This window comes from Microcaecilia unicolor, chromosome 11 (genome assembly GCF_901765095.1).
Source record: "Microcaecilia unicolor chromosome 11, aMicUni1.1, whole genome shotgun sequence".
Taxonomy (NCBI): domain Eukaryota; kingdom Metazoa; phylum Chordata; class Amphibia; order Gymnophiona; family Siphonopidae; genus Microcaecilia; species Microcaecilia unicolor.
Genome location: NC_044041.1, coordinates 31,574,514 through 31,600,803, shown reverse-complemented (window position 1 = coordinate 31,600,803; position 26,290 = coordinate 31,574,514). Strand labels below are relative to the sequence as shown.

Here is a 26,290-nt window from a genome sequence, read left to right as displayed (position 1 = left end):
TACCCTAGTGGCTGACTAAGTAGAATGGGAGGGATAAGGGGGGGGAGGGGAGTATAGAGATAAGAGGGAGGGATAGGGAGGGAAAGGGAAGGAAAGGGGAGGGCGTTGGTTGGGGGGGGATATTAATCAAAATAAGTTTGTGATAATTGCGCTTTTGTAATGTTATTTTTCTTTTTGCAATAAAAATGATTAAACATAAAATCTTCTCTAATGAAGCTGTTGGAGGTACTGAAGTTTCCAAAAGGAGCTTTATGCCCTCTCAAAATATATATTACCTTCCAGTTAGGAAGAGCGTGAAATCAGGAGGGTGACCTTACTTGTTTTAGGTTATATCATTCATTTTCAAGAATAATGTATTTTTAGGTTTAAGAAAAATGTGTATTTTTTTTTAACTATTTCAATTGCGTTTTCTTCTGTATGAGATGCTTGGGGCCTCAATGAGCAACATCAGGTGTCTCAGTGTTTTAGGACATTTTGTATTGTGGAGGTAAGATGGTTGCATTCTATAAATTTGTTATTATTATTTTTTTGCTCTAGTGTCCCTTGGAAAAATTTTTTGGATCTGTACTATCAGTCTAATTTTTCTAGCTTTGACTGTATAATCAATTTCTTATTTTATTATACCCCTCTTATCTGGTAGTTTTTTTTTTCCTTTATGTTTAAATCGTTTTTATTGATGGTATGAAACAATACATTCAAACAATCTTCCACTAAGCCAACATCTACCATCATTTTATATATGTCCTTCCCTACTCTATCTTACCCCTTCCCCTCCCTTCCCTATTCTCCCCTCCCGTCCCTCTAACCCATCTCTTACTCCCCCAGTTATTACTATTCACAGCGTACAACAATGACACATAATTACATATTCAATAATAGGCTTCTTGCCTCCGAGGGCATTGTGTCAAGGAATGGGCTCCATCTGACTATAAATAGATCAAGCTCTGTGCGAGGCCTTTCCTTACATGCTAGTCTCTCCAACCTCATCAAAAGTATCATTTGAGTTCTCCATATCTGAATCGATGGCCCTTTTACCTCCAACCAGTCTGCTAAGATAGATTTCTTTGCTATCATGATGGCTCTTTTCACAAATTCAGAATAACCTTTAGGTCTCGGCCTGCTGAGCTGCGGTTTACCAAATAACAGTAAGGGCGAATATGTCCATCTTGTCTTCCATAGTTTTGTTATTTGCCTAACTAGGCTAGTCCAGAACTGCACAACCCAGGGACAACTCCAGAACATATGCCCCAGAGTTGCTCCAGCCTCTCCACACTTGGGGCAAGCCCCGTCCGGAGATAAACCCATGTGGAAAGCCCTTCGCGGTGGAATATAAAGTCGGAGGGCAAACTTGTATTGAGTCTCCCAGTACGCGGCTTAATTGGTTGTTTGTTTTAATGTCAATACATGTTCCTTAAACATGCTAGGAGTTACCTGCACCGATAGCTCCTTACTCCAGTCTCTAGCATACTTAGCATAGTCCACTTCCGACTTGGTGTCTTTTATATGCCTGTGATGGTATGATAATGGTACTTTCTGCTGCGAGTTTAAGGACAAAGCTGCTGGAAGTTCCTCTTGAATATCCTCTGCAAGTGCTTCCCAGGGCAAATTGGTCACATAGTGTTTTAGTTGCCAGTAGTGAAACTGGTCCTTAGGTCCTAGAAGCTTTAGGCCTTGTAACTGCCCATAAGATTGCAGTCTCCCATTTTCCATAAGTATGGGTTGTAAATACGTGACTCCTTGTTTTGTCCATCTAGTAAATATAGAGTATAGGGTACCTGGTGGGAATTCCGGGTTTCCTCCTATTGGCAAAAGTGGGGTCACTTTGTAAGAACAATGATGCAGTTTACATAGCCACCTCCAGGTCTTTTGGGCAGTAGGCAAGATGTGAGATATCTCCAACGTTGGTGGTATTTTACATTGTAATCCATGGAGTAAACTACTAAAATGGAATGGTTTGCACAACTCCAGTTCAATTTTTGTTGCTGAAAAATCTGTAGAGCTTCTAAACCAGTCATTTAAATGTCTCATAGCACAAGCTATGGTTAAGGATCTGATGTTCAACAGTCCCAATCCTCCATACTCTCTTGGGGAGCTTACCATGTCCAAAGATAACCTGGGTTTCTTCCCTCTCCACAGAAATTTTGTCAGGGCAAGAGTCAACTTTTTTTCATCTATACCTTTCAAGTATATTGGTAACATTTGAAATACATATAACCAACATGGTATTACCATCATGTTGTATAAAGCTATGCGTCCTAACAGTGAAATGGGTAGCCCTTGCCATCGTGCCAGCTTTGATATCGTTTCTGACAATAACCTGGGGACATTAGAGTCATATAATTTAGACAGATCTTGTGGTATGTGTACCCCTAAGTATTTAATTATAGCCCGCGGTTTCAACTGCAGGTCATTGGCCACCCATGACTCTACCCCGAGGGTACACCTGCATAATATTAGATTTCTGTAAATTTACCTTGAAACCTGATAGGCCTCCAAAGGCAGCTATGCATTGTATTAACTTGGAGACTGACATTTCTGGTCGCGTTGTCACTATCAAAAGATCATCTGCAAAGGCCATCACCTTGACATTGTCCCCTCCCACCTCCACCCCGGGAATATCTGGCTCCCTAACTAGGGTCCTCAACAGAGGTTCGATCGCCAATAGAAACAGTGCGGGGGAGAGGGGGCATCCCTGCCTGGTTCCTCGTGCTATTGGGAATTGTGGTGTGCGAGCTCCATTCACTAGCACTGCAGCTGTCGGGTGAGTATATAAGGCCTGAATCGCCCGTTGTACCCATCCCCGAATCCCAAGGAAATAAAGTACCTCAAACAAGTAATCCCAGTCTACAGAGTCAAAAGCCTTCTCGGCATCTAAGCTAACTAGCACTGACTGGGTCTTTGAATGTTGGCAGTGTCCCATTGCTAGCAGTAGTCGCCTCACATTAACTACTGATTGTCGGTTGCGAACAAACCCTACCTGGGCTGAGTTTATTAAGCGGGGAAGATATGTATGGAGTCTATTGGAGAGCAATTTGGCCAAGATTTAACGTCAACGTTTATTAAGGAGATTGGCCTATAAGAATCCGCTTGTGTATCTGGTCTCCCTGGCTTTAAAAGTAGGGTTATGAGTGCCTCATTCGCATGAGTTGGGAACTCTTGCTGACTTATCACCTCTTCAAAATAGTCCTGAAGGGCTCCTGTCACCATGGGTCCCAGGATTTTATAAAACTCACTTGTATAGCCATCAGGGCCAGGAGCTGAGTGTAGGGGCAAAGATTTAATAATTTCTTGCAGCTCTTTCCCTGACATAGGGATTTCTAGGGCCCTTGCCTCCTCACTCGTTAGCTGTTCCATACCTGCTTTTCGGAGGTAGTTATGAATGGCTTCTGTATCTGGTGGGAGTCCCTGCTTATACATTGAGCTAAAGAACTCTTGGAAAACCTGTGCTATGTTCTCTCTTTTATGTTGTATCTCTCCCTTTCTGTTCCTTACCGCTGTTATTACACGGGGACCTCCCTTGTGCTTGACCAAGCTCGCCAGTAGTGTCCCTGTTCTGTTACCAAACCTCTGGAGTTTGTATTTCCTAAATATTAATGTCTTGGTAGCTCTCTCCTGAAGCATGGTGTTTAATGCTATTTTGGCAGTTTGCATTTGGTCTTTGTGTTGGGTGCTAGGGGTTTGGATAAATCTACGCTTTGCTTTTTGGAGCTTTTTCTCCAGATTGACTATGGCCCCCATCAGTCTGCGTTCTCGTCTTGCTGTGTATGCAATAATGTTGCCTCGTATAACTGCTTTTGCTGCTGGCCAGAAAATAGCAGGGCGGTCTTTATACTCTGAATTAAGTTCTGCAAACTCTGCCCATTTCCCTTGTACATAACTTTGAAAGTCTCTGTTCGAGGTTAGATAGGACGGGAACCGCCACCCCACAGCACCGTGACCTTTCTCTGTTACTTTCAGGTCTACCCACACCATCGCGTGATCTGTTACCTCTTCTGGTCCAATTTCCACTACCTCCACTTGGGAGAATATTTTCTTATCTATTAGAATGTAATCTATTCTAGAAAAAGTGCCGTGCGCTCTTGACAAATGTGTATATTCCCGCTCTTCTGGGTGTAGTGTCCGCCATGCATCTTTTTTTTTCCTTTATTAAGCAGTTATTGAGATGACAGGTTTCTTTATTATTTCTTTCAATTAAGCTGGTTAAGTATATAAGGCAGTTTTCATCTTCTCTTCCTTACCAGACAGCTTCACTACGGAATTCTCTTCCCTCGTTTGTTCGTTGTTTAACAAATTATTTGTTATTTGTTGTTTCGTAAGCAACTTAAAACAATTTTAAGAAATATGTGGGGGGAGGAGTTAAGATGGTGCCCAGTGCTTGATCACGTATCGAGTGGAGTCTGCTTTGAGCCTCATTCCACTGTCTGACAAGTTTTTCTAAATGCCGCACACCAAGAGGAAGGGGACGGTAAAGGGTTTACCACCGTCATCCCCACTACATACCCCGACTCAGCAGACGATCCTTAGATATACGACGAGCACTCCATTACAAACCGGAGCGAGTCCTGCTGATAGCGCTGCTGAAGGAGCAGCAGAACTACTAGGACCTGAAACATCTTTATCACCCCCGGGTGTTAATCCGCCACCCTGCCCTGCTGAGCTGCTTGGAGCGGTTGGAATCACTCGGCGACCGGAAGGTGACGTTTGGGGTAATTCCGACGGTGGCCCCCCACGACAGATTGCGGCAGAAGACTCAAGAGACGACAATGGCGTCGCCCAAGCTGGTTTCATTGCAATCCATTTGGGACCTAATTCAAGAAATGTCTGTAACACTTACTAAAACAGCACAAGATACTTCTTCTCTAGTAAGTAAAGTTAAAACTATTGCTTTATCTCTGGAGACTCAGACAGGATACTGATTCAAAAATAATGCAGCTGCAAACAGAGGTGGTAAATTTGAAAACGACAGAAACTCTTATAAAAGACAAATTAATGGTCTCTAGAAGACTTGAACAAATTGAAAATCATAACCGCCGGCTAAACCTGAGGGTGCTAAATTTTCCTATAGCGACAGGGATTACCCCATTGGACTTCCTAAAAAAATACTTGGTAGAGATACTTAGATACCCTCAGGAGGCAATTCCACCTCTGAATAAAGTTTATTATTTGCCACCTCCGAAAACAACAAAATGCGAAATTAGTGACTTCACAAAATGTACCTGCTGAAGGAATTCAAGATTTAACTGCTTTGTTGGAGGACTCTATGTCGGAGATTGAAGTAAGAAGAACTTTAATAGTCTCCTTCATATTTGAACAGGACTTGAATGCCTTACTTAGGCTTTACTTTAAAAATTCAGCAAAGCTTTTTTGCGGTCAAAAGATCTGGATATTTCCAGATGTGGTCAAAACAACACAAGATAAGCGGAAGAAATTTTTGGCTTTTAGGGAAGAAGTTAAGAATATGGGTGCTAAATTTTTACTTACTTACCCTTGTAAGTGCTGTGTTAAATATTTAGGAAACAAATATGTTTCCTTTGATCCTAACCAATTACAAATTTTTTTGAATTCAAAACTTATGGGTAACTAGATGGTATTGTCAATGAGGGAACAACAGATTAAGATTTAAATAGTGATGGAACTATGCGTGGGATATGCATAAAGGAATCCTGTGCAGAAGGAATGGATCCTCAGAAGCTTAGCCGAAATTGGGTGGCGGAGCAGGTGGGGGGAAGAGGGGTGGGTGGTTGGGAGGCGAGGATAGTGGAGGGCAGACTTATACGGTCTGTGCCACAGCCGGTGATGGGAGGCGGGACTGGTGGTGGGAGGCGGGAAGTACTGCTGGGCAGACTTGTACGGTCTGTGCCCTGAATAAGGCAGGTACAAATCAAGGTAAGGTATACACATATGTTTGTCTTGTTGGGCAGACTGGATGGACCGTGCAGGTCTTTTTCTGCCGTCATCTACTATGTTACTATGTTCTGGACAGGCCTATTTCCTTTACAATGTATTTTGAACTATTTTCTCCTCAATTTGCATCCTCCCCCGCCCTCCATTATTGTGGTCTAAGAAGTGTTTATTTTTCTTTCTGTATATCTGTTTAGACATTACTTATTGTAATGATTTCTTTTCGTGTTACTGAATGCAAGTTGTCTTGTATAAATATATAAAAGCATAATAAAAAATAAATAAAAAAAAAAGAAGTATGTGGGATGATGATACAAGATTCATTGTGTGATTTTTTTTTTTGTAAATTCCCAGCTGTGTGTGCTGGTTTGTGCTTTTTTTTGTGATCCACATGGAATTGTGGAGGACACTGCGGAAGATTGACTGTAATAATAATAAGAAGAATGCAATTATGGAGATCAGAAATGTATTTTTTGATAAAGAAATATCTGGCTACAGTACAAATTACTACTGATGTAAATTTAAATATGAAAATAAGAAAAATTCAGAAACGTGACTGCATTCATCTTTATGAAGTCACTATTTTCTGAAAGCCCCTTTCGCAATTATAATGGTCATGAATTGTTTAGAATAGATGTCTAAATATTTTGCACAGCAGAATGGTGACATTTTTGTCCATTATTCTTGGCAGAATAGTGCAAGTTTTCATGTTGTCTGAAGATTGTCTGCAGTCTTCAAGTCTTGCCACAGATTCTCTCTCCAATTCACACTGTATGACTGGCCCAGACAAAGCCAAATTCATTTTCTCTTTGTTGTGTCATTCCATTGTTGCTTTTCCTTTGTGCTCCCACAGTTGGTCACAAACCAGAGTAATTAAAGCAATCAAAGAGGTCTATTTATTTATTTGTTAGATTCATTACGTGTTAGAATAAAATAGGACCCATCTTATTTTATCTCTGTTTTCTACTTTATGAACATTTAAGTATTTTTCTATTAAATTGTATTTGACTAGTTTTCCGGTCTATTTCTGATGTCAGATGTCATCAGTACGTCATGTCCTCATTTCCTGCCCAAGGAGCATATAAAAACTCTTTAGTTCAGACACGTTCTTTATTATTAGATTTGTGGCGCTACCTCATATTTGTTTTCAGATAACTGAAGCCTCAAATCCAAGTTCCTGATGAAGATTTTTAGAAACCCTGCAGAGTCGAACTCGTGATGGATTCAGCTACATGAGAGTGCTTTGCTCGCCAACTAATTTGTAGAGAACCCATTAACGACAAAAGAAGTTGTTGCTGTCGGGTGTAGTGCACACACCCAACGGCACTGAGATAAGTGCGCCTTTATTTAACTATAAGAAATGATTTAACATACAAGCTCTATTTTGTATTTTCGAAAACAATTTTTATAAGAAGATAGTGCATGAGCATGACAGAGGGTACAGAACTATGCAATAATGATAACATCATAACAGCGTATTGTTTATATTGTTTATAATACTTTAAAGTACTAGTTCAGTTTATATCCCCTTTGGAAACTTTTGACATGTTATATTCGGGTGCAGTATATATATATGGCATCAAATGCTTTTAGTATAGAATGTGGTAGGTTTAAAACAAATTGGAGAAAGTTTTTCTTTACTGAGCACGTGGTTAGACTCTGGAACTCACTGCCGGAGAAGGTAGTGACGGCAGCTGGCCTTGCTGAGTTTAAAGGGGGTCTGGACAGATTCCTGAAGGAAAAGTCTACTACTACTACTACTATTTAGCATTTCTATAGCGCTACAAGGCGTACGCAGCGCTGCACAAACATAGAAGAAAGACAGTCCCTGCTCAAAGAGCTTACAATCTAATAGACAAAAAAAATAAAGTAAGCAAATCAAATCAATTAATGTGCACAGGAAGGAGGAGAGGAGGGTAGGTGGAGGCGAGTGGTTACAAGTCCATTGATTGTTATTAAATTTTGGGATTTTGCCAGGTTCTTCGGGCCTGGATTGGCCGCTGTCGGAGACGGAGTTCTGGGCTTGATGGACCTTTGGTCTTTTCCCAGCGTGGCAGTGCTTATGTACTTATGTAATGTTTATGAACTAGATTAGCAGAGCTTGTAGCATGATTTAAACAATTTTGATTGGAAATGTATGAGTGTTAGTATATTTATGTGAACGTATTAAAGTGAGTGCTGGTTTCATGGAGGATATGGATAGATAGATTTAGGAGATACTATTCTTCATTCTTTTTCATTTGTGATTATTTTGTCACGATTTGAATTGGGAGCACAGGTTTTGCTCACATTTCATTTGGAGATTTTCAATGATGGAGAAACTTATCCACCCTTAGGAACATGTTTATACCTTCGGGAACTGTTCCGGTTGAGTGAGTTACAACTCTGAGAATCTCTCCTTCACATTATAATAATATTTTTCTTATTTATTTATTATTTTTTAGTACACAAGATCTTTGTACCCATATACCTCTTTGATTGCTTTAATTACTCTGGTTTGTGACCAACTTCGGTAGCTTATGTACCAGAGATAGTGTTGGGAATTGTATTAGGAGTATTTGCTTTGTGCTCAGCATCACTCTTCAGTTGAAGTGAATCTTCTTCTCATTCCCAGATCTATGTTAGTATGGACAGGTTTCTGTCCACAATCTATTTGTACTTTCCATCATCCATCTCTCTCCTGACCTTCACAAGCCTCCTGGTCCCCGCTGTTGAAAAAAACTAAGTGCTATTACCATGCTTTACTGTAGAAATGATGTTAGCATGGATATGTGCTAAATTTGTTTCAAGTCACATATTGCTTAGCACCAATACCAGAAAGTTCCACTTTGGTCTTATCAGACAACAAAACCTTTCCTCACATGCAGTGCCCCTTGAGTTCTTCTTTGTAAATATGTGGCATATCGTATGTCTTCAGGAGTGGCTTTCCTTCTTGCTACCCTCCCATACAGGTCATGTTTGTGCAGTCATCTTGAAACTGTTGATCAGTCAGCATTTTCCCAGTCTTAGCCAAAGACCTCTGTAATTCTTTTAAAGTAATCTTTAGCCTCACCGTCTGCATCAGTTTCTTCAACCATGACTTTGGAGGGATGGACTCATCAATGCAATGTCTTAGTGGTGCCCATCAATTCCACTTTAGAATCATGGCTCCAATAGTGCCCAAAAGGATATTCATAAAAGCTGAAATTTTATGTACTTTTAAATAACTTTATCTTCAGTCCTTCATGATCAGCGTGTTTGCATAAAGTGAAGTTGAAGCACAGGTCTACAGAAACAGCTTGATTTTTCATTATGTGTTTGACTCAATTACTATGACTAACATAGGTGGCCTTTATTACTAGTAAAAAAGGCCCGTTTCTGACACAAATGAAATGGGCGCTAGCAAGGTTTTCCTCGGCTCCCCTGCAGCCACACATCTCCAGCGACTCTCCTCCACACACTGCAGCCACCCATGTCCAGCGAACCTCCTCTCTCCCCTGCCCCCCCTCCTGCCACCCATGCCCAGCGACCCTCCTCTCTCCCCTGCCCCCCCTCCAGCCACCCATGTCCAGCGACCCTCCTCTGGACATGGATCAGCTGTGAGGCATGTTCCCCACCCCCCCCCCCCCCCCCCGGGTTCTGAAGTTGACATCATAATGGCTACGGTGATGTCAGCCTGATCTACGGAGCCTAGCAGACCAACTCGGAATGAGCCACGGTCCCAGGCAAGTCAGAATGTTGGAGGTGAGAATTATTATACAGGATGGACCTTAAGACAATTTTATCTTATATTTTTTATATTCTGCCCCTCCACCATAAAAGCTACCTCAGCAGATCCTCAAAGAAAGGAAAAGCATCCATAACAAAACCGTTTTGGAAATGGAGCTAATTTGGAAGGGGGGTTGACAAAAAAGATGTAACAACTTACATAATCAAGACTCTGGTTTCTTATCCTTAATTACTTCATGAATATTTCTATAATTATACTTTTGACATAAATGAACGGGGCATGTTGTGAAGATCACTGAAATTCCTATTTTAATGCATTTTGAATTGTATTTTAAAGACAACAGAAAGAAAAGTGTAAAAGGGGATAAAGACTTTTGCAAGGCAATGTATTAAGATCTTAAAAGTTATGGATGTAAAAATGCTTTGAGACATCTATCAGACTCATATGAGTAAAAATAAGCTGTTAAGAATGCTTTGACAAATTTCTTCAAAGTCCCATATTGTTTGGCACTATGACTATCTCGCATTTCAAAGGTCACAAAAAACTTCAATAGAGTCAATTTTTTCTCCTATGGGTCCAAGGGAAAGTCCGAGACAGATGGAGGTAGCAGAGGTATCAAACCAAAAGTAGCCCAGGAATATTACTACAATCAAACAATTTTAGGGACACAAAAGGTACAATTTAAAATAAATGGGTACCTACCGATATAATACATCTGCCACAGGCAGGGATCCCAGGTCATTCTGTTTTTGTAGTAAGTGTACAGTATGAACAAATGTTTTTAATGACCCTCTAAAATAAGAAACAAACAAACTAGTTAAAAAATGCTATAAAATCTGGTAAATCTTGATTAAGAGAATTTTCAGTTGAAGCACAAATAAAGGCTGAAGATTGATAAAATAGCATTTCATACCAGAAGACAAGAGTTAAGCTCCTACTTTGTGGCCCTATTCAACCAAACACCAATTAAATGGAGACAGCAGAGCAACTAAGCAGTTGTTAAATTACTATATCCTGCTCTTAGCCACAAGAGTTAACTCTATCCATTTTATAAATGGGAAAGTAAAGTGAGCAAAAGGCATAAAAACTCAAGGTCATGGATTATAGCTCCCTGATTAGAAAGAAATGATGGAACAGGAGATAAGTTGCAAAGTGCATGCTAGAAACACTGTATGAAAGTGTTTCCCTTCTACAGTTGAACTGTCACGCACTAGTCTGGCTAATCTCCACCCACTGCTACAACCTCCAGAATCCATATGGTCATCGTCCCCTTCAACTGCATGATGGATACCTGGCTCTGCTCCTGCTGCAACCTGTATCCCAACATCCTCCCTCCGAAATCCCTTTCCTGCATGCTTCTTCCATACAAGATCTCCACCTCACACCTCCATGCAGGGAATCCCACATTGCTAGCCCCTTTCACACCAAACTTGCCAAAATCTGCCCACATCAGATTCCTCTCAACACTCCCACCATGCACCCCTGCATTAACCCCCATAAACTTCTGTTCATATTGTGCCTTCATCTTCTGCTCTCCAACTCAAACTCTGGTTGGTCCAGCAGCACCCCAGCAGCCAGACATCTTGAAAATACTGTCTCATCCTCCAGTCAGTCTACATGTAGCATAATGCAACGCTACTTCCATCTCCAACCCCCCCCCCCCTCATAAATCTCTAACTCCCCACCCAACACTGCCCACTTTGCACTACTAAATGTGCTTTCCATCATGTGGCCCTACTGTTCTGTCTTCACCACATCCCCTAGACAAGGAATTATCCCTTGTAAATGGGATATATATGACTGCCCAATCTTGACTCTCAGTACACCCCTATTCCTAAGGTGCAGAAGCAGTGACCTGTGCACTCCTTCATATCTCATGTGGCAAAAATGCACCTATCACAACAGTAAAGGGGTGGAAAGGACACAAAATCAAATGATCAGTCAGCCACACAAGGGTAAGATGCTCCGAAGGAACCCTTTATTCAGACCCAACACGGTCCGTGTTTCGGCTAGAACAGCCTTCTTCAGGGGTCAATCTATTGGTGTTCAGTAATATATTAATTGATTGATGGAGCATTTAGATATCAATCTATTGGTGTTCAGTAATATATTAATTGATTGATGGAGCATTTAGATATCAATCTATTGGTGTTCAGTAATATATTACTTGATTGATGAAGCATTTAGATATCTTGATAAGCTTTTTAACATGCTGCCGGAACAAATGCATTTTTTTCCGGCAGCATGTTAAAAAGCTTATCAAGATAAAGGGTTCCTTCGGAGCATCTTACCCTTGTGTGGCTGACTGATCATTTGATTTTGGGTCCTTTCCACCCCTTTACTGTTGTGTTCCGTTCCTGTGGAGAGTGTGAACCCCATTTGTCTTTGTCTGAAAAATGCACCTATCACCTCCCCTTAGTGAACAGCTTGAGTCACCCTTTCCCTCCATGCCATAGCAGCGCATGTCCCCTAAAACTACAATGGGGCCAGTAAATGTGTAATGTGCAGGCTGTAGCAGCTGGGGAAATGCCCCCCCCCCCCCCAACTGCTTCTCCCTCTGTCCTAGTCCTGCACTGTCGGCACACATCAGGAGCATCAGCTATCAAAAACATACAGTCCACTTCTTCCTGCTACCCTACATACTACACTCCCTGCCTTATGTATGGCGTGTGTGGAATTTTAATTAAGACTGGGTAGATGAACACACACTCCATAGACTCAGCTGAAATACAAATGAATGGACAATGTTTACAGACAAATGCAACTCTGAAGGAACGTGCCTAAGAAACCAAAAGGATTGTGGCCTTAGAGAAGCTCATTTATTACCAACAAGCAAAAAACAGCCCGTTTCGCTAAAAAATGAAACGGGCACTAGCAAGGCTATCATGTAATGGCGATTATGTTTTTAAGTGAACCGCAATTCTTCCCTCGCCTTTCATCTCATCCATATGGGAAAATTAGGTTCTTACCTTGGTAATTTTCTTTCCTTTAGTCACAGCAGATGAATCCATTAACTGATGGGTTGTATCCGCCTACCAGCAGGTGGAGATAGAGAACACTTAAAAACCACAGTGACCCTTGGACGGCTAGCCCCCAACTGCCTTCAGTATTTGAAATTTCCAAAGCAGATTGAACCATAAAGGTATAACAACATAAACTTTCCTCACAGCGAATAAACACCCCAGAGCAGGCGCAATAACCATGCAAAGGAGGGACGATCGCAACCTCCTGTAGTAGAACATCATGTAGAAATTCTGAGACCTGGTTTCCAACTTCTCCCAATGCGATTTATATCTGCATGAAAGATCTGAACAAAAAACAAAGTCAGACAGGGAGGGATCATGGATTCATCTGCTGTGACCAAAGGAAAGAAAGAAGCTGCAGGTGGAGCTCGGCCCAGTGGCAAATCTGAGCGGCCTCCGCAGCCAGGGCTCTGCACTGAGTGCCTCCCTGACGATTTATGTATGCCACCACTGTCATGTTGTCTGTCAGAACCTGGATAGCAAGCCCCTTCAGAGTCTTTTGAAAGGCCATAAGAGCCTGAAATATCGCTCTCAGTTCCAAGCGACTGATGGACCATCCCGCTTCCACGGGTGTCCACAGACTCTGAGCATAGCATCCCTGGCAATTCACTCCCCAGCCCAAAAGGCTGGCATCTGTTATCACCAGGCACCAAGAAGGAAGCACAAGAGGCATTCCTTGGCGCAGCATCCTGTCGGAGAGCCACCACTCCAAACTGAGCCGGGCCACAGGAAGCAACATTAGTCTGCGTTGAAATTCCTGGGAAATCGGAGACCATTGTTGAAGCAGGGCAATCTGCAGAGGCCTCGTGCGCTCTTGCCCAAGGAACCACCTGCAAGGTGGCTGTCATCGATCCCAGCAGCTGGACAAAGCCCCAAGCTCGTGGGCGAGGCATCCGCAGGAGCAGATGGACCTGATTCTGAAGCTTGCACCGCCTTTGGACGGGGAGAAAGCCAAACCCCGAGGCCGTGTCGAACCACACCCCCAAATAATCAAGAGACAGAGGGGATCAGGTGACTTTTGGGTATATTGACCACCCAGCCTAGCGCCCGCAGGACTGTAACCACTCTGGCTGTGGCAAGACGACTCTCGATTGCCGAATCCGCTCTGATGAGCCAGTCGTCGATATAAGGGTGAACTCTGATACCCTCTCGCCTGAGGCAGGCAGCTACGACCACCATTACCTTGGAAAAGGTACGGGGAGCTGTGGCTAGGCCGAAAGGCAAGGCCCGAAACTGGAAATGTTTTCCCAACACCGCAAAGCGGAGGAACCGCTGGTGTGGAGGCCAGATAGGAATGTGCAAATATGCTTCTTTTAGGTCCAGAGACGTGAGAAACTCTCCTGGCTGAACCGCCACAATGACGGAGCGCAGGGTTTCCATGCAATAGTGTAGTACTCTGAGGGCCTCGTTGCCTCTTTGTAAGTCGAGAATCGGTCTGAACGACCCACCTTTTCGAGGCACGACAAAATTAATGGAATAGCGGCCGCAGCTGCATTCGGCGGGAGACACCGGGATCACCGCTCCGAGGTGCAGCAAGACTTGTAAGGTCCCTTCTACCGCCGCCTGTTTTACGGCAGTGCCGCATCGTGACTCCACAAACACGTCTCTCACCGGGGCACCGAATTCCAGTCAGTAACCTTCTCTGATCAGGTCCAGGACCCACTGATCCGAGGTAATCTTGGTCCACTCCTCTAGAAAGAGGGAAAGACATCCTCCTATTGCAGGCATGGAGGAGTGGACCATCATTGTGGAGGATGCCCCTTAACTCCTAGCCTTGAACCGGCCCCTGCGGAACGTTTGTCTGAGCAAAAGGAGTTCCTCTGCTGAAAACGGGCACGTTGAGAAAACCCAGCACAGCGCCCCAGGCGATACCTGCGAGCTTCACGGAAGCGAGGTCTGGAAGAGGAGGGAAACACAGAACCCTTGGAAGAAGGCCTCAAGTAACCGCTGGGTTTTAGATTCCCCCAGGTCTTTCACAATTTTCTCCAATTCCTCTCCAAACAACAGGAGGCCCCAAAAGGGTAGCCTCACCAGCCTTTGCTTAGAAGGCATGTCAGCCGCCGAATGCCGCAGCCAAAGAAGGCAGCGGGCAGACACCGCCACAGACATCTGTTTAGCCGAAGCTCTGACCAGATCATAAAGGGCGTCAGCCAAAAATGAAAGGGCCGACTCCATCCGCGAAGCAACCTCTAAAAAGGGGGCCCGCACCATCTGCGGGCTGTTCCAACGCCTGCTGTAGCCAGGAAAGACATGCCTGGGCTGCATAGGAACTGCAAATAGACACCCTTAAGGCAAGGCCCGCAATTTCAAAGGACCGCTTCAGCGTGGACTCCAGCCACCGGTCCTGCACGTCTTTCAAAGCGACCCCTCACTCTACTGGGAGAGTGGTCTTTTTTGTCACCGCCGTGACCAATGCATCCACTTTAGGCACCCCCAAAGGGGCCAAGTGCTCCTCACTCAGAGGGTAAAGCTAACCCATAGCCTTGTCCACTTTCAAAGGCCCATCGGGGTCAGACCATTGAGCAAAAATAAGCTCTTGGATGGAGTCATGCACCGGAAAGGCCCGAGTAGACTTTTTAGTACTCGCCATCCTAAGATTAACAGAGGAGGCCTCACCTTCAGCAGGATCAATCAATCAAGAGGGCCTGCAAGGCGTCAGGTAATGAGAGCTGGCAGCTCGTTGCAGTGGAAAATCCGAACCACATTGGGATCATCCAAATCCAGTGGCAAACAGGCACCCTCCTCTGGATCATCCGTCCCTGAGGACCTGCCAGACCCCTCAGACTCCCCACAGCCCGACCACGGGGGGGGGGGAAAGGATATGCGCCACTTTCAGACAGAGAATTTACCCGTCTATGTTTGGCGTGTATCGAACGCTCGGGGGAGAAAATAACATTTGAAGTCATCCCTGGGGCCTCAACACCCGGAGGGAAGCCAGGATGCAACGCAGTGTCAGACACCTGCGGCACAGCTCTTTTCAGCATGAAAGCCTTATGCATTAAAAGCACAAACTCAGGGACGAAAAACTCACCCTGACCCTCTGCCTCCGCCTCCGAATTAGGAGAAACGGATGTAGGAGCTCCTCTGGCAGCCTCTAAACGAGGCATCCCCCTCGGCTCAGACTCCTCCGCAACCGCAAGGGTCGAGACATGCGGCGCTTCCAAAATGGCACCCGCTGCCAGCTCCATCGAGCGGGAAGAAACATCGCTCGCCATTCTCATACTAGCGTGAGCGGCTAAGGAGCACATTTTACACAGCCCCGCTGCTGATCTGCGTTTACCACAACAGGAGAAGAGCTTAACTCCCTCAGCAGCCATCGCACGACTGGACGGAAATATGGCAATAAAATGACGGTTTCGCACCAAAACTTACCCCATTCGGAACGGCGTCCGCAGGACCTCCCCAGAGGAGCTGGGCACCACTCTCACCTCAGAAGACTGAGTCAACGAGCTCCGGTCAAGCTGCACAGAACCAGAATCTCTGGAAAAAGCCTCATAATAGCCACGAAGTAAAAGCGCGCTTTTTTTTTTTTTTTACGCTGTGAGGAAAGCTGTAGGCAGGCAGCAACAGAGGGACTCCAGGAGGTGGGGGGAATGGGTAAGGCAGGGAAAGGGCAAATCTATAAGCCTTTAAAGTGTGCACCACCAGCCACAACACCCCTGCTCAACTGGCCAAGCACAGGAGCCACCCTAGGCAGTCTGAAATCCAGGAGCTGATCAAGCTACATCCACACCTGCTGGGAGATAGAGAAATACTGAAGGCAGTTGGGGGCTAGCCGTCCAAGGGTCGCTGTGGTTTTTCAGTTTCTCTATCTCCACCTGCTGGTAGGCGGATACAACCCATCAGTTAATGGATTCATCTGCTGCTGATAACAAGGAACTACCGATTCTCCTCTGCCCTGCCCTCCCCTCCGTGTCCCGCGATTCTCCCTCACCTCCCATCCCATCCATATCCAGCGATTTGCCTCTGCCCTGCCCTCCCATCAGTTATTATGTACAATATGTTGAAGTGTCCCTCTGCTTTTCCTCTCTCCCCTGCCCTCCCTTCCATGTCCAGCGATTCTTCCCTTCCCTCCCATCTATGTCCAGCAATTCTCCTCCGCCCTGCCCTCCCCTCCGTGTCCCGCGATTCTCCCCTCGCCTCCCATCCCATCCATATGCAGCGATTCGAATCTGCCTTGCCTTCCCATCAGCTGTGATGTACAGTGCAATTCACCTCTGCCCTGCCCTCCCATCGCTTGTGATGTAGAGTACTTTGGAGTGTCCCTCTGCTTCTCCTCTCTCCCTTGCCCTCCCCTCCATGTCCAGCGATTCTTCCCTCCCCTCCCATCTATGTCCAGCGATTCTCCTCTGCCCTGCCCTCCATGTCCCGCGCTTTTGGCCTCCCCTCCTTGTCCAGCGATTCTCCTCTGCCCTGCCCTCGCCTCCCATCCCATCCATATCCAACGATTCGCCTCTGCCCTGCCCTCCTATCGCCTGTGATGTAGAGTATGTTGGAATGTCTCTGTGCTTCTCCTCTCTCCCATGCCCTCCCCTCCATGTCCAGCGATTCTTCCCTCCCCTCTATGTCCATCAATTCTCCTCTGCCCTGCCCTCCGTGTCCCACGCTTTTGGCCTCCCCTCCATGTCCAGCGATTCTCCTCTGCCCTCCCCTCCCCTCTGTGTCCCACGATTCTCCCCTCACCTCCCATCCCATCAATATCTAGCAATTCGCTTCTGCCCTGCCCTCCCATCCACTCCATGTCCAGCGATTCTCCCCTCCCCTCCATGGCCAGTGACTCTGTCCTTCCTGCCGCCCTGCCTTTAAGCCATCCATCTTACCTGAGGTCGCAGTAGCAGCAGTCAGGCTGGGCTTGCATCACCTCTAGCCTTCCCTTGCCTTCCCTCTCAGTGTCCTGCCCGCTGACGTCATTTCGTCTTTACGCGAGGACGGGACACTGAGAGGGAAGGAAACGCTGGAGGCGAGCTGATGTCAGCATGTTACGAACCCAGACAGCCAGCCATCCAGAGAACCCGAGGTACAAATCATTATAAACATTATATAGAATACCCGAAAATACCACTTTTTCTGCAGCTATGTGAATTCTCCAACATCATTTATCCCTACCCATTCAATTCCAGTCCTTTAAATCAGACTCTAACTGTTCACCATTTGTACAAGTCTCACCTCAACACAGTGAACACAAGCTCCAGGCTGGAGTAAAGCACAGAATATCTATGGTACTCTATATTAAACATAGCCACAGAAGGACTTAGCTTGAAGACCAGTGGAGGAAAAAAAAAAAAAAAAAGACAACTGAGGAAGTAACTGGAAGAACTTGAATATACTCCAGTATGCTACAATTAAATTCCACTTCTGTATATTTCACTATTAATTTAATAGATTTTCAATGTAATTTTTTATAACAGCCCATATACACCAATTTTCAAAGCAAACTGGCATAGGTAAGCTTACTTTGAAAATAACCTGCACGCAGTTATACCTGATATTTGGTGTGGATAGTTTACCAAAAAATTCAACCTCATACTTTTCTTAGAATCTAGATGAAAACTAAAGTGATACCCTCCCCCCCTGACATGCCCCTCTTGAAGGCAGGTTTAAAAAAAAGTGTGCACAAAGGATTTGTGCTCTCTTACTCACATATCAGGAGAGCAATTGTATGCACATGTTTTCAAGGGTAAAGAATAATGTTTTAAAGATTACCCTTGTATTACCTTTCACAGGAATCAGCAGTAATTCATAAAAAATATAATGCACGTTCCATGTATTTCAATATTATATTTACAGATTAACTACATAAAATTATCAACCCACAATGAAGAAAGTTTAGATGCAACAATGGACGTGATGGATGAGTAGAACTGCTAGGGCCATATCAGTGTGGATATGCACTAGGCCTAATGTCCCAAAACACTCTGGACAAAGCATCTTTGGATAACCTGTTCTGAGATAATTCTACAGAAAGATTACAATAAAGACTAAATTATCTATAGGAAACACATTTCATATAAACCAAATTCACTGGGACATCCTTTGCTATCTTCTCTAAATGATAATTGTACCAGTGATTTTCTAGTTTGCATAAGTTCACATCAATTTTACAATTTTATTTTCTTACCGTGCACAAGCCAAGGCAACAAGAGCAGCAGCAGAATTTTCTTTTTGTTTATATGGGATCTGTTGGTCAAAGGTAGAACCTTCCTCCAACCAGGAACAGAGTAAAGATTCAATTCCATTAAGACAGTCAGCGGGCTCTTTAGTCAAACTCAGTGGCTGGCAGTCTCGAAGGCAATTCAATAGCACCTCAGCAGTTATGTTACAAAGAGAGGGGTCTGTTTGGCTCTGAGACTTAATAAGGGGAAAAACCAACAAGAGCCCCACTCGAGAAGTAAAAGGTGCCTGCTCAGGTTGCTGTAGCAAACCTTGACGTTTCAGCAAGGCCAAAGTTTCTTCATCACTAGAGCTTTCACGTTCATGTTGCTCTTCCATGGCCAGCTGTCGCTGTGCATTCCAGAGTCCACGTAAAGCATTGAGACGGTATTCAAGCAGTCGAGCATAGGCATTGCTCTGATTTCCACATACAGAACGCAAACGTTCTGCTAACTCAATTGGATTCTTGGTCTCAAAAGTTAAAATCTATAGAGAGAGGAGGAAAGGTGCACATTATGAAATTTGCAATTTTATGTACTTCAGTTTTGAGTTGATTTTTATATTAAGCACTAACCCCCTCCCCCTCCCAGCTTCCTTTTTGAATTATATTGTCTATAGGTTTCATTCCAAATAGGGTTTCCTAGTGAATATAGCCTGACAAGGTAAGTAAATTAAAAATATTTGGGAGTCTGAAAAAGAATGCCCCAAAACAAAATGGTTTATTGGAAGAACTCTGGTAAGGTACATTTATTCTATTATTATTATTTTTTTTTAATTTTTAAACATCAATCCTGCAAACAAATATCATCACATCCTGCTTTGTCCAAGAAACCAACATACAGTAATGCCCTTTTAGGTTTCCATCAACACTGCTCTTTAGATGTACCCTTAGTAGTTTCACTTGGCTTTGCTTTGACACTGGGAACTTCTATGTCAATCTCAGTAAAGCACAAAAACATAAGAAGGTGGTGCTCAAGCCAAAACAATAAGATTTCACACAACATCTCTCTATGAATAGCAAATTAAACTTTCTGGTATCAAGAAAGGTAAGAAATTTGCAAAACTCCTTGCCAGGGGGTACTGAAAACAAAATATATGAAAGCCTATTCTCACTGGAGGCAGAAGGCACTAGTCAAATAAAAAAATAATGAGATCTTTATATTCAACCAAATCATCCTTTAAGTGAGAGCAAAAGGAATACAGGGGAGAGAAAAAAAATCAGAGCAATCGTCCCAGGCTCCATGCTCTTCTCACAAGTACACTGGTAGGCCAGGAGAACCAGCACTCAGTAGCTAGAAATTTCATGCCAAACAGCACAGTTCCTACCTTCACCTACTTCTCGGGCTCCCTCTAGCTGTATCACCTCAGAGTCAGCCTGGAGCCAGGTTCCTCCAAGTCGTTGAGGATGCCCATTAAACCATAAGGTCTACTATTTATTTCTGTTCTTATTGTTTATAATTAATACCTGGTATCTGATATGCAATAATGTACAATTCTGTATTTAATTACATCTGTTTTCTAGTACAGAACTCTTTATTAAAGCCAAAAATAAAACGAACATGCTAAATAACAGAACCAAACATAAAGGAACAACTTCTGTACATACAGACATAATCAGATCAGCCAAATAGATTCAAAGATTTCCTTTTATATCAGTGGTATCCCTCCCCCCTCCCCCCACTTATAATGTCTGATACTACTATCTTGTATTTCTAATGTCTTATAATGTCTTCTGCTACACCACTATCTTGTATTTTACTACCATTTAACCCAAAATCCTTCTTTAAAACCAAATGTAGATTCTCTTCTATTTCCAGTATCCATAATGTATTGTAAGCCACATTGAGACTGCAAAGAGGTGGGAAAACGTGGGATACAAATGCAATAAAATAAATAAATACATACATATATACACTAAACATTCAATATTTAAAAAAAAAAAACACATCAACACTTTGGCACACTTTCAGGGTTCACATTAAATTATGGTAAGTCTAAAGTGCTGGCATTAGACCAACTATAAAACAGGGATGGCAAGGTGATTTCCCATTTCTATGGGAGGACAAAAGCACTGAGGTATCTTGGGGTTCTTATACCTGCTGATCTTTCGACTTTATACAGAGTCAATATTAACCCTCTGTTGGAAGAGACTAGGCAAAAACTTACTCAACAGAGATTGTTCAGCGCCGACACTGCGAATGCAGATAAGCAGTCACCAATTATGTGCCATGTTTTTTTACACATAAAAATTATTTGGGGTTGTTGGCTCAAAAGTGTGATGACAGTTGACATCCAGTAATGGTGCAATTCACGTTTTGGCACTTTTGCTTTTTTCTATATAATCATTTGCATTTAGAAATTATTAAAATTACAAGATATTTTCAAGTTTCATATTAATAAAATTTGAAGGTTTTGGTCCCGGTATGGCAAATGATTATTGCCATTCAGAAAGTTCAAGGGTTTGTAATAGCTGTGTGCTATAAGAGACCTTATAGCTTGGCTACTGATTAACATCTGATGCCTCCGGTTCCTTTTTCCTCTTCTCTTTGTTTCTTGCTTTCACATCGCAATTTCTTTTGTTCCCATTTTTTTGAGAAAAACTTACTCTCTGGCAGATTTATCTACTCTCCCCTATGGGGTCAGATTTCCCTATTTAATGATTCCCATCCCCACATGGCTTTACTTATTTCAGCAATTTCCCCTATACTTGTGGGTTAAGGAGGAAAGGAAGTTAAAGAAACTTCTGCAATCTTATCTGTGGAAGGATAGAAAGCCTAGGCTATCACTGATGCTGATACAAACCCCTAAAAGTCATGGTGGGATGAGTCTCTTGAACCTGAGAAATGTGACAGAGGCCTGTGGCATGCGCCATGTTAACTGGTTCAGAGGCACAGAGGAGTTTTCCATAATATCTACTAAAAGAGTGATAGTCCTCGGGATACACTTTAGTCATATTTTACACACTTCAAACAAGTTACCTTCTAATGTTTTCCAAAATTATCCCATGCTCAAAATCTTAAGAGAAGTGTGGCGGTGGATATGCAGGAGATATTTCTCGTCTAAGGTAACCCCATATTTATCCATTTGAAATAACCCAGCCTTGCCCCCCCCCCCCCCCCGGGACAGGGTAAGAGTGTGTTTGCCCAGTGAGCTATGAAAGGTCTTAAATACTTGGCCCAAGTAGTGACTGAGGAAGGGGAGTTAGGTCATTTGAATATCTTCAACGTACCTACAGGATACCTCCAACACAATATTTTGCCTACTTACAGCTTAGACATTATATTTCTTCACTAATCTGGACTGACTTGATGGAAGATGTGTTAGACACAGTGTCGGAGACTTATACCTTAGGATCACAACAATCAGTGCCTCTAAAATACTATCATCAGCACTTGAAAGATATTACGCCCAAACTGGACTATCAACTCTTGGCTACCTACTGGTCTCAAGATCTACAGTGTAGTATAACAGTGGATCATTGCAAAAGTTACATAAAACAACTTCACTCTCAATGATTGTCTATGCAACAGAGAGAAATGCTTTACAAATTTTTGCTATGCCTCCACCTCACCGATTCGTACATTCAGGGCAGCTCTGGTGCAGAATGCAAAATGTGTTAATTGTGGGGCACCTTCAACCACTCTTGGCCATGCCTTGTCATAAGTAATTTCTGGAGACGAGTACTACATGCAGTGGATACTTATTGGAACTGCAAAATTATCTATGGCCTGTTGCTCCTTTCTTACAGCTATACTTGCACGAATACACTATCTGTGAGATTCAAGAGTTTCATTCATCGAGCTATTCCTTTTGGTATCAAGGCAATTTTATTAACTTGGCTGATGGATTCAGGCCCACCGTTGTCACACTGGAGATCACTCCTAATGGTCCAGATGCGCTTAGACAGACAAGGAATTACAACTTTGGATACTGGGCTGGGCCACCAGTTTCACAAGACCTGGGAGCCTTTTCCGCTCACTTTACCTTCTAAAGCCAGGAGCTACCTGTTAAACATCTAAACTGGAACTACAGCTCGACACACGTCTTGCCAACACTACTGCCACCAAAAAACACAGCCTTCAGAGTCATCTTTAAGGGAACAAGTTGTCAAAGGCTCAAAGGGAGGATAAATAAGCGCCAAGAAAACCAAATTGAGATCCCAAGCAGGAAACATGGCACGCTGCAGAAGCTGACCCCACAGAGAAAATGTACTATATCCGGATGACTTGCCAAGGACTTACCTCTTGATTCAACCTTGAAAGCAAATCAAAGCCACAATCTGAACTTTAAGGGATGCGAGGGCCTGGTCTTTGTCAAAATCACCCTGCAAAAATTCCAGGACCTGTGCCACCAAAGTATACAAGGGCACTACATCACAATCTGTGCAGCAGACCTCAAAAATCCTCCGAGTCTTAACATAAGCAAGCGAGGTAGATTGACGAGAACAGAGCAGTGTGACAATCACTTTCTCAACTGAGCCCTCTTAAGAACCGAGCCGTAAGACAAAATAGAGCCAGATCTGGAAGAGCTACAGGGCTCCGAGTCAGAGTCAGAAGCCCCTCTGACTCTGGAAGCCTCAGTGTGAATCCTACCACCAGATGCAACAGACTGGCATACAACGGTCTCTGCAGCCAATCTGGAGCCACCAAGATCACCAGGCCCCTGTGAGCCTCAATTCTCTGGATGACACAACCCAGCAGCAGCCAGGGAGGGAAGTAAATGAGAACTGAAGGCCAAGGCTGAATGAGAGCATCGATGCACTCTGAGTAGTGATCCTTTCTGAGACTGCAGCATCTTGGCATTGAGACGCGTTACCATAAGATTCATCACTGGTACACCCCAGTGACTGACAATGCTGTTGTAAGGACTGAGAGACCATTCCCTCAGGTCTATTGCCTGACAACCAAGGAAATCCGCCTGGATATTCAATGTTCCTGCTACATGAGACGCCGAGAGTTGACTCTCTACCCAGCTCATGAAAAGAGCCATCTCCTCCTCCAACTGGCAACATCTCGTTCGTCCCTATTGATGCAGGCCACCACTGTCGGACAGAACTCACACTGGTTGCCCCAAGATGCAGAAATGAAGTGAGCGCCAAGTGAATTGCTCTGGTCTCCAAAAGATTTATTGACAAACGTGCCAAGAGTCCTTGTGCCAGCTGACCCTGACAGAGCACTCCCCTGCACCTAAGGCTGGCATCGGTGGTCACCACAGTCCACCAAGGAGGATCCAAGCAAACTCCCTTGGAAAGGCTGGACATCCGGAGTAACCAACTGAAACTCCTGCACACTACTGCCCTAAGCAGCAACTTGACTCCCAAGGAATCCAACTGAGGAGACCAACAGGACAGAAGACAGCACTGAAGAGGACACATATGCCCAAGGAACAAATTCTATGGATGCTGCCATGGATCCCAAGATCTGGAGGTAATCTCTCGCACTCGGAACTGATCTCAGAAGAAGTCCTCGTACCTGTTCTACAACTTGGGAATCCAGCACTCTGGAAGAAAGACCTGACCCTAAAGAGTGTCCAACGACACCCCCAGATAGTCGAGAGTCTGTGACGGCTCTAAGCAGTTCGAGGGGATTTATCACCCACCCAAGGGATGCCAGGGAACAACCCGACTCGTGACCTGGGAACTCTCCTGACATGATTTCTGATCAGCCTGTTGTCCAGATACGGATGGACCAAGATTCCCTCTTTGTGGAGGGCAGCCACAACCAGCACCATAATCTTGGTGAAAGTCCAAGGAGCCATCGCCAGTCCAAAAGATAGCACACGAAACTGATAATGCTTGCCTAAAAAAGCGAAGCAAAGGAAATTCTGGCACATCTGATGGATCAGAATGTGAAGATAGGCCTTTGTAGTCCAGAGCACTCAAGAATTGGCTGGAATGAAGAGCTTCCATGTGAAAACTGGGTAACTTAAGAGTCCAATTTCCACCTTTGAGATCCAAGATGGGTCAGAAGGTGCCCTCCCTTTTTGGCACAACAAAATTAATGGAATAGCAGCCCATTCATCTCCGACAAAAGCACAAGACAAACTACTTAAAGGAAAAGTCTGTCTATAATGTCCCTGATCGCTCTCGCCTTGAGCTGAGAATGACAGAGACTCAAAAATGGCGTCTGACAGTTCTCGCACAAACTCCAAAGCATACCCACCGCAAACAACGTCAAGCCCTCACCAACTGGCAGTAATCTGGGCTCACACCTCCAATAAAACTCTCAACTGAGCCCCCACAGGGATTACAGTTATTTGAGTTATTGCCCACTGAATACCAACAAATGAGTTCAAAGCGGGTTACAACCAATAGAAAGTAGATTACATATCAATCTAGGACAGCGTTTTTCAACCGGTGTGCCACGGCACTGCAGTGTCAACAATCAAGGCAGGCAAATCCTGGAAGCTTTCTTTCTGCAATGCTCACTTCCTCTGACTCAACTTCCTGTCCCTGTGTAGATGGGAGCTGCAGATAAAAGCTTCAGGGACCGGCCTGCCTTGATCGTCAATACTGCTGGCTAGCACTGAAAGAGAAGGTTGGAAGAGCGTTAGGGGGTGCAGAAAAGGCATAAAAGCAGTTGCTGGCCCTCGGGGGGGGGGGGGCACGGGTTGAATATGTCAGTTCTCAGAGGCAGGCACAGGTGGAAGATGATGGTTCAAGGGGGGCGGGCGCAAGATGATGGTTCTCAGGGGATGGGCGCAGGTGGAAAATGCTGGTTCAGTGAAGGGAGGGGGGCATGGGTGGAATATGCTGGTTTTGAGGGGGGCACACGTGGGTCTAAGATGCCTGACCTTGTTGGGGGGGTTGGAGAGAAGAGAAAAAGATACTGCCCATCAGCTGAGGAAGCAGAAGAGAGAAGGGTGGACAGGGAAACAAAGATGCCTGACTACAGGGCATGCAGGGATGGACAGAGAGAGAAATTGGATAAGGTAGTGAGAAAGAGAGTAATTAATTCCGTTACAGACAAAAAGACTACTCAAGAACAAATTGTTAAAAATGTTAATTATAGATTCTACCTCTAATCTCTGCTGACTCAAACTACAGATGTGTAGTCAAACTGTCCTTAATGTTGTTAAGGCCACTGCTTCAGATTTTAATTGGGTTATACCAGCTTCCATCTGGATAACCCTCTTCCTCAGTCTTCAAAAGCCTGGCCACAGTCTCTCAAGGAGATAACCAAGACCATAAGCAGGACCTCAGTCTAAGTAGACATTTAGTAAATTGTACTCAAAGGACATCTCCCCACTAGGGAGCGCTACCCAAACAAATTTTATAGCCCCACAGACAACAGAAAGTAAGAAAGACCACATTAAGAGGAGGCGTTCTCCTTAAGGTGGAATTCTGCAAAGTAGAGATTAAACTGCCAGAAGAATATCTTGAGGAGCCTTATCCTCACCTACACCTTAGTCAAAAGTAACTGATACATTAGGAGGGCATAGCAAGTTAGTTAATTGAGTTACCACTGTACTAGGTCTTGATATCAGGAGAGACATGCTGACCCATAAG

The 26,290-nt window shown here is 44.0% G+C and overlaps 1 protein-coding gene across 1 annotated transcript in view; it reads right to left on the bottom strand.

The window, feature by feature from the left end:
• HECTD4 (HECT domain E3 ubiquitin protein ligase 4) overlaps window positions 1-26,290 on the bottom strand; it is a 467,625-nt gene that overhangs the window by 395,926 nt on the left and 45,409 nt on the right. The window contains 2 exon segments of the mRNA XM_030218637.1: window positions 10,313-10,402; window positions 18,752-19,269. Coding sequence (XP_030074497.1) covers window positions 10,313-10,402; window positions 18,752-19,269 — 608 coding nt within the window.